This window comes from Dipteris shenzhenensis, chromosome 16, assembly GCF_047967505.1.
Source record: "Dipteris shenzhenensis isolate YYH24624 ecotype China chromosome 16, Dip_SZ_1.0, whole genome shotgun sequence".
Classification (NCBI taxonomy): Eukaryota; Viridiplantae; Streptophyta; class Polypodiopsida; order Gleicheniales; family Dipteridaceae; genus Dipteris; species Dipteris shenzhenensis.
The window spans coordinates 648,711-657,571 of NC_141611.1; the positions used below are offsets into that span (position 1 = coordinate 648,711).

Here is an 8,861-nt window from a genome sequence, read left to right on the forward strand (position 1 = left end):
ACAGATGGTTGGGTCCTCGTTACTCAGGTTCACGCACAAGTTACTCATACGAAAACCTTCTTTTTTGTAAGGGGAGAAGTATGATGGCTCTTTGTAGTCAGTCCAACAATCAATAAAGTGGTGGCCACCAGCCCTGGGACATGTAGGTACTCAAACTCTTCTTTATATTCACGAGTACTGTGGGTAATCTGTCACAAAAGAAAGCGTACAAAGTACGATCATGAATTACATGCTTGTCTTGGACTTTAACTTCCACACAAAACAAGAAAACATAGACCGCTGCCATACATTCTCGACACGTTAATCCCCGTCTCTGGTGAGATGCCCCCATAATTTGTCGTTGTGGCAACTTGTAACTGAGATACGAAAAAAGAAGTCCATGTTATATGAAAAACAATGTCCGTGTGCTAAGAAAGAGCTGAGCTGCTGCCAGCATTTAACAAGAAAGGCAAGACATCATTGAAGTATATCCATATGCCACTGGGCGGAAGAGGAGCTGTGCTGCTATAAGGACTTCACAAGACCGCCAATACAACTGGGAGGACTATTTAGATACTATGGCGGACCCTCAATTACTTTTATTTGGGGTGTGTCGTATTACATGAAGGCTATGACTAGGCCCCAGTTACATGCTCAGCTTTTCCACTTTTCCATCCGAGAAGATTACAATGAGAAGACTCGCCCCTCCTTTCCCGCCATGCTGTTCTTGTATCGCAGAAAAAGGGACTGATATTTTTGGTGACTAGGTTGCAACTTGCCACTTAAAGTAGGTTCAACATTGGTGATGGGAACTTCACGTACTCATCCTTTTGATAACTAGGTTGCAACTCGCCAGTGCAAGTTCAACATCGACTCAGTTTCATGGGACGTAGAACTTCACAGAGCAGATGGCTATCCATTATCTGAATAATAAATGGTAGCATCAAATTTCCTCCTCCCTTTCGAATCAGAACCTTCTAAAAAGTTTTAACAGGGCCTTTCATTTCTTTGGGTGGCGGCGGATGGGGCCTTAAATTCACTCCATTGAGATTGGACAGAGAGCATAAATTGACTCAATAGATAGGGGAGAGAGAGAGAAAGAGAGAGTGTAATTTGAGTTTAGATAAAACGACGCCTCGCTCTTCGATACAAAACATGTTTACAGAGACCTCAGTAGGCCTCGTTCCCGACTGGCGCTTCAGCTCGTCACAGTCAACGGTTACGAAGCAGCTCACTATCTTCGGTGCAATGACGGCATGCAAGGGTAGGAAACGGGAATCGAAAATGGTGTACAAGCAATTGCAAATAATGAAAGAATGTTGGTATCACAATTTACTCACGATGCTCTTTGCCGATCAGAGAGTACGGTAGAATTCGGGACAGAAGACGAAATCGCTGTTCCACCGCTTATTAATTAGAGCTGAAACTGGCTGGTGACGCTGCCTTGAGGATTGCTGATGGCAACCCAGAGTAGCGAGATGGTAATAGCCAAAAGACCTGCCCAGACCCAAATGATGGTCGGAGTGCGACCACGCCTACCCATCAAGCCCTTGGCGAAAGGATAGAGGTGAAGTAACACCCAGATGCTGAAGAAGACACCGCCGAGAAGCTTACTCCACTGCGGAGAAGAGCTGTAGATGGTTCTGGCAATAGCAACGGCAATGGCAATGAGATTGACCATCATAATGGTGAGGGGAGGGATCATGAGCGAGGTCCACTTAACGACATAGAGTTCGGCGAATTCATCGTCTTCATCCTCGACAGACTTGGAGGTGAGAGTGAAGGAGATGTCGATGCCTGCGACCACCTTGAGAAGGCCTTGCAGCACGGCGGCGAGGTGGGCGCTGGTGCCTCCGATAAGCCAGAACTGCTCGTTTCTCCACCATTCTTCGAGGGTGATACCGGACCACTTGACTTCGAGCACGGCGAGGGCGCAGAGGGTGAGAGTGATGACGAGGAGGTAGATGAGGAAGGCGGTGCTGAGGGTTTGGACGATGAACTGGTTGCTGAAGAGGGAAAGGGCGGGCAAGAAGCAATAGACGATGAGGAAGATGGAGGTGAACGGGTAGATGCCGACGTTGAGGTAGGCGACGCGCTGCAGCAGCTTCATGCGAGGCCCGGCCAGCAACCCATTGTTGCGCGAGAAGAAGATCTCCACGGACCCCGTTGCCCACCGCAGCACCTGCTGCAACCGGTCCGTCAGGTTGATGGGAGCGCTCCCGCGGAACGCGTCCCGCTTTGTCACGCAATACACTGACCGCCACCCGCGGCAGTGCATGCGGTACCCCGTCACCACATCCTCTGTCACTGACCCGTAAATCCACCCCACGCTGTCGCCCCAAGCTGTTTTGTCCTCGTACCAGCAGGAGATAGCGGTCACCGCTTCCGCCAACATGGCGGTGGTCAGCGGCTCCCGCTCCGCTGTCAACGCCCCTGGGGGACGCCCGTGCCGCACACCAGGCTGCGAGGCCATGGGGCGCCCTTGGAACTCCGCCACCGGAATGGACGCCAGAAGCACATCGGACCCGCCGAATCGCTTGGGAAGCAGCTGTGACTCCATGAGGCCTGCGTCCTCAGCCTCGGGGTCATGGAGCGTGCGGGTGCGAGGGGCGCAACAACAAGCACCGCATGACCCCCCTCCGTCTTGCGAAGTGGAGGAGGGCGGCGGATCCATGCCGTAGAGAGCCACGCGTCTGAACATGCAGCCGGTGCCCACGTACATGGGGCCCTGGAGGCCGTCGAGAGCCCTCATGTTGCCGTCAAAGAAGACGGTGTTGTGGTTGGCATATCTGTCGTTGGGGTCGATGCCCTCGAACCTCTGCGGAAATTGCACGTAGCACACCTGCTCGCCGTCTCGCCCCATCATGAAGCACATCCCTTCCCTCACCGCCTGTGAGTTGTAGACGTAGTGGTCGCAGTCCAAATTCAGAATGAAGGGTCCGTTGGACATTATGGCCGACGCTCGCACCAGCGCGTTCATGGCGCCTGCCTTCTTGTTGTGGTCGTAACCTGGTCTCTTCTCCCTCGAGACATATACCAGCATCGGCAGCCGGATGTCCACTTCTGTCAAGTCCATGGTCGTCTCCTCGTCTGCTTCGCCCAGAAGCGGATCGATGCTTGGCGGCCTCAGCATCACCTGCCACACAACCACCCACCGAGTAACTACACTTGCTCAAAGTAATCAACGCCGCAATAGGGAAATGCGGTATCTACTACCGAAGACGAATTTTGAAATCTTGCAGCACTCGTCGTTGCGTCAACGACACAGACGGGCAAGGTGTTTTCAGTCGTTTGAATTTTCTTATCTTCTGAGCTATTGAGCAGAAAGGATGGCAATCCCAACGGGCAAGACACGGCAGGGCAGAGGGTAAAAACTCCATTGGACCCAAACGGCCCTGCTCGTGCAAAATGCGAGGAATCGGGTAACTCAATACCTCGAAGATACTACTACTACACTTGACGTAGAGTACAAGAAAACCGGGACGCGCATAGTTACCTGAATGATTCCAGCATGGTCGCCACGGCCATTATCTTTAGCTGCAGTTGTCCAAGTCCCTGGCCAGTGAGTTCCATCGGCCATCCAGGTTGCCTTTGGAACATTTAAGGGCTCCCCCAAATCGCGTCCACGATCCATTTGAGCCCGTTTGGCCTTAATCTCTTCGCGAGCGTTGCAGGCATCCGAGCGCCTTCGAATCACATCCGGCAAGCTGTTGATCCGCACCTTAAATTCGTCGTACTCTCTTTTCACCCTTCGACGATCTTTCACAAAGTCCGTTCGAACTTTGTTCCTGGTGGGATCAGCTTTCAAATTGAAGTAGCTCTCAGGGTTACGGGGTTCGATGGAGTGCTTACGGCAGAACGGCACCCAAATCCTGGCATAGCTGGCAGCCTCCGCCAAAGCTTCGAAAGTGAGGAGCGCCCCACCATCGTCAGAGATGTAGCATGCCAACTTCTCTACTGGATAATCAACAGCGAGAATCGACAATACGGTGTTGGCTGTCACTAGAGGCGGCTCTTTCTCTGGATCAGCTGTAGAAACGAAAAAATCGACACCAGGCAGATCGGACCTTCCCAGCGGATTGTCCGGGCTCTGCCGCTCGAACTTATCCTTGAGGCATTCCAAATCAGTGGCCCGATTGATAGGCATAAGTTTGGGTAGCTGATCCAAGATCCAAGATATTGCGAACCAAATCTCACAGACAACGGACATTCCCCAAAGCCACATTGCATCCGTGTTAGGATTCTTCACTCGCCAAGCAAGGAAAAGCACGAGAGCAGCCAGTCTAAGCAGCACGATCAACCTGCAGACAGGCACAGCAATTAGCTATAGATCGAGAAAAACTTTTGGTGAAGTTCTTGCCTGTGGAACATAACCTACTTAAATTACATTAGTTCTTGGCGAAAAACAAGAAGCTTCACCTGTAAGGGCTCAGAATGGCAGCAGGAATTTTCACTTCTCGAGCAAGTGGCCGACTCATCTTTTCCTTAAAATCTGGAAGAGCGCTCGCGAAACTTTCTTCCCCATCGTACCCTTCCTGAGGCTTCAGAGCATTTCCATAGCCATAAGTGCCCTTAGTTTCGTATAACCAGCGAGTGTGATCGAAGTCATAATTTTGGGCAGACATTAACATCTGCGACTTGCTCGACTTGACCAGAGACAGCCGACGGTCCATCCTTGGTTCCACAGCAGGGAGAAAAAGAGGGCTACCTGATTCACCTAGAGGCTCATCTAAGTCCGCCTGCTTGTATGGCTCCTTGCAGCCAGGGCAAATACCACCAGACTTCAGGGCGTCTAGATAGCAATCGCGACAAATTGTAAACTTGCAGTCGCAAGGCAAGATTTCCGTGCCTCTTTCATCCCGGATTACTTTGCCATCGCAGCCTTCTATAGAGCAAACCCTCCCCCGAGCACCAGCCATCTGTGGGTGGGTGGCGTCCACGTCTGTCATCTTTTGAAGCACACGACCTCTCGTCATACTGTTAAACCCGCCGGTAAACATAGTATCAGAGACAACCTGCTCCTCCGCCTTCTCGACGATGTTGGGATCCACGGCAGCCATAGGCTGGTTATCAGGAGTTGCGGGGATGTGAACGGTATAATCCATCTCACTGAGGTGCCCTGAGGCATCGAAGTCGTCTCTTGAGAGAGGCACGTAGCGACCGCTGGAGGTCCGTCTACCGGTGTAGCTGCTTGCAGGGGAGAGGCTTTTCGGAAGAGTCGGACTCGGGATGCCGGCATTTCTAAAAGACCTTGCTGTTGCTCGGGACAAGGTCGAAGGAGCCGAAGTGGTCATGGCTCCTTCAGCACCCCCGCTTGTCGACAGAGACTGCGGCTACCGATTGAACTGTCTTCCGCTTGTGCCAGAAATGGGACAGAAACTGGGACTATCGATTGAACTCTTCCGCTTATGGGACTGTGTTTCTAGGAAGTAGGATTATGCTAACAAAACAGAGATCTAGGCACTACAAGGGGGGAAATGGTATATTTCTGGCGAAAAACAATGGTTGAGGACATGAGGGCAGGCGGGGGAGGAGGTGTAGATGAGGTTCTCGCCGACAGGAGGAGAGATGAATGAGTTGGATTAACGGGAGCGAAGGAAGAAGGAAGGTGTAGTGAAGGGTTGGTGAATCGGTGGGATACTTGTGTTTATTAAACAAGGGAGGGGCAAGGCTACTTGGATGTGCGTTGTGATTCGTGAACATGGACGAATAATGAAGCAGCAGCATGACAGGGACGGACTACTAAACCTGATGAGGAAGTGGGAAGTCGGGAACGGGCTGGGGAGGCGTGAAAGTGGCGAGAACGTGTGACACTGGCATGTGCAGCTAGCAAGCATTGAGTGAAGTGTGCAGTGTGAAAGCCGCGTGCTCTTCGATTCTAAAATGGTGCCGACCCCAGTTATCCCACTGAATCCGCGAACTATGGCCTACGTGGCGAGCTCCACTGATTTCCGCTTTGGAATGCGGCTTGGAATGACGTGGCTCAGCTGGCCCCAAATTTATGTCCCCCATGGGCCATGTCCCCATTGCGAACTTCGAATGTCTTTGTGTATGTGCCCACAATGTTGAGCAAGATGAATATATATTATCCAATAGCCTGCCCGGGAGTCATCTTGTAGGTTGCGGGGGAGTGGTTTGTAGGTTGGCTGTTCCGTTAAATTGGTCCTATCGGCTTGCTTTGGTCACACGCCCATGTGGATGCAGATGCTATGGCAGATTTAATGTGGAACTTCTCTTGGTCGGAGGAAGGTACAACCATGTTCTTGTTCACTCGGTGAGAATTGCCATGGCTAGATGCGTGCATAGCTATTGTCAAGTAAGATGTTTTCCCTTCTACTTCAATGTATGCACCGAGGAAGGCGTACGGCCATGTTCATATTCACCCGATGAGAATTGCCATGGCTAGATGCATGCACAACTATTGTCGTTTTCCATTCTACTTCAATGTATGCACCGCGGCTTAGGCATGCAAAGCCTAGGTTTGCACATTAAACGAACAACCCATTGGCTTTGTGTCAAAACAAGCCGGTGGAGTCGGAATGCAAGAAATGCAAGGGTCCTTTTGGAATTCGACACAGGTCGTGGTCCCTGGCTTTGCATGACCACAATGGAGTGTGCATCCTTGTTTTGCACTCGCATACAAACGTGGAGAGGCTCTTGCAACGAGCACAGTTCCCCCCCCTAATATGTCAAGCAAAATCATGAATTACTTCCTAGGAGAAGGGTCGTTGTCGAATGCTTTATGTCGTGGGACTGTAGTCATATGGAACCAAGGGCCACAAAAAGGGGAGAGTGGTCCAACCAATAGATGAAGTTTGTTCCTCTTTTTTCTTGAGGGGATGTTGCGTTTGTCCAGACATAGTCGATAGTGGATCCGTGGATTGTTGTGGGCAGGATTATGAGCTGTCGCAAGTTGTAATGGCACATACAAGTCTTGTAGTTGTGGCATGCCGTTGGATGACCTATTGTAGTCCATGTTGAAGTCCCCTACTACGTATGTGAGGGTGGGCTGTGTTGGAGCATATTCTGTAAGGCTTGCAGCTAAGTCACTGTGCTTGTCCCTGGTGCTTTGTACGAATTAAGGATCGCCAACTCTTCATGACACTCATAGCCTTGTGTGAAGCTTTTTTGTTGGTAGAGGAGATCAAGGCCAGCTTTGTAGTAGGTCGCAATGCCAAGGCCGTCGTCCATGGAAATGTGTAGAAATGTTGGTAGGTGCATAGCAGACCTTCATATGTTCCGTGTCTCTTGAAGGCATAGCACTGTTGCAGCCAGCATGCTCTCGCAATACAAGATGCCATCTGCATGGGAAGGTAACAACCTTGTGTTGAGACATTGTAATGTTCTAGGTTTTGGGGTTTCGGATGCAAAGTTGGTCTGGTAAAACACCCACTTGCAATCCAACCTCAACCGTTCAACCTGTTGTTGTACTACCGGGACTACTTTCACATGTTTGTGTTGTAGCGTGGAGAGCAGGAAGAGGTTGGAAGGGTCACATACACAGGAAAGAGTAGTGTAAACGAGGCCATGCGTTTTGATATTTGAAGGATCAAATGCAACAGATTCCATTGCTAGCCCTTGCGAGCGGTGCATGGTACGAGTAGCTGAAACTCGCATACGACTTGTAGAACGTGTATCGAATGCGACGCTGTGTCTGGTTTGTAGAGGAACTTGTTGTCGGTGCATGTTACTATTCCTGTACTAGGGTTGTTGAACTCGATCCAAATAATAAATGGTTTTGATTCAGTGTTGTTGGCTTTGAAGACTCCGTTCGCACCATTTTCTATCCCGTCGTTAATGCTTAGGTTCTCGAAACAAATTTAGACAATCATCCCTGGTTTTAGGTATAGTTCTTTGTGTAGCCTAGCTGTTGTCCTAGGGTTCGTGAGGATGCTTATGGTTTTGGTGCATGATTTGTGTCTAACATCTGCCACAGCTTTCAATATATGGGGATGTGTGTGGAGCATGCTGAAGACGTACTTGTGATGTTTGTCTTTGGAAGCGTGTAAAAAAGGTGAGACATAGTATGTTTCAAGGACGACTGCTGTAGGTGGGCATCGTTCAAGAGTTCGAGGTCAACATCAATTTGTGAGCTGCCTTGATTTTATTAAGCAATACAAGGAAGTCCTAATTTTTTTGACGCATTGGCATGTCCAAGTGGTAGTACAGTACATGCGACCTCCAAAAGGATCCGAGCTAGACTTTTGTGCATCTCTCGAGAAATATTCAGGAGTCTTTGGTGGGGCCAGCCTGGTATAGGTCACCGGTGGCATAGTAACACATCAATGCCACCGAAGTCCTAATTTTTTTGACGCGTTGGCATGTCCAAGTGGTAGTACAGTACATGTGACCTCCAAAAGGATCCGAGCTAGACTTTTGTGCATCTCTCGAGAAATATTCAGGAGTCTTTGGTGGGGCTGGCCTGGTATAGGTCACTGCATAGTAACACATCAATGCCACCAAAGGGCTAGTCATGTTTGTGCTTTATCTCGTGTAAGTACATGTCTACTGCAACAATGTGTTAACTCTGACCACGTCAATGACCAGAAGTTCTAGGTAGTGTTTGAAGCTTCTCAACGGATAGGGTAGTGTATGTGGATGTCAATAGGGGGAGATGTAATGCCAAGTGTATGGTCATTCCGCGGATAGCATGTGCAGCCCTTCTGGTGTGAGCGAGGAGCAATACCTTGGGGACATCCACATCTGATGTTTCACTGTGTGAGCAGAATCGTAGCAACGTTTGGAGCAAAAGTATGAGTGTGAATGTCTTCCCCATCCTTGTGTCCCGTGAAAGAAATGGGTGGAATCTTCTTTGTGGTCTTGAGCATGTTGTCCTCTAGGATGACCCTTTGCTGACTATTCAAGTGTCAAAGCGAGCCGTG

The 8,861-nt window shown here is 50.0% G+C and overlaps 1 protein-coding gene across 1 annotated transcript; it reads right to left on the minus strand.

The window, feature by feature from the left end:
- Positions 1 to 381: 381 nt before the first annotated feature.
- LOC147892363 (cellulose synthase-like protein D3) lies at positions 382 to 5,776 on the minus strand. Its single transcript, XM_087386982.1, has 3 exons — positions 4,399 to 5,776; positions 3,476 to 4,280; positions 382 to 3,115 (listed from the first exon to the last, which is right to left on the minus strand). Exons 1-3 carry the CDS (start codon positions 5,271 to 5,273, stop codon positions 1,394 to 1,396), a joined length of 3,402 nt encoding a protein of 1,133 aa, XP_087243108.1. The 5' UTR covers positions 5,274 to 5,776; the 3' UTR covers positions 382 to 1,393.
- Between the last annotated feature and the right edge of the window lie 3,085 nt (positions 5,777 to 8,861).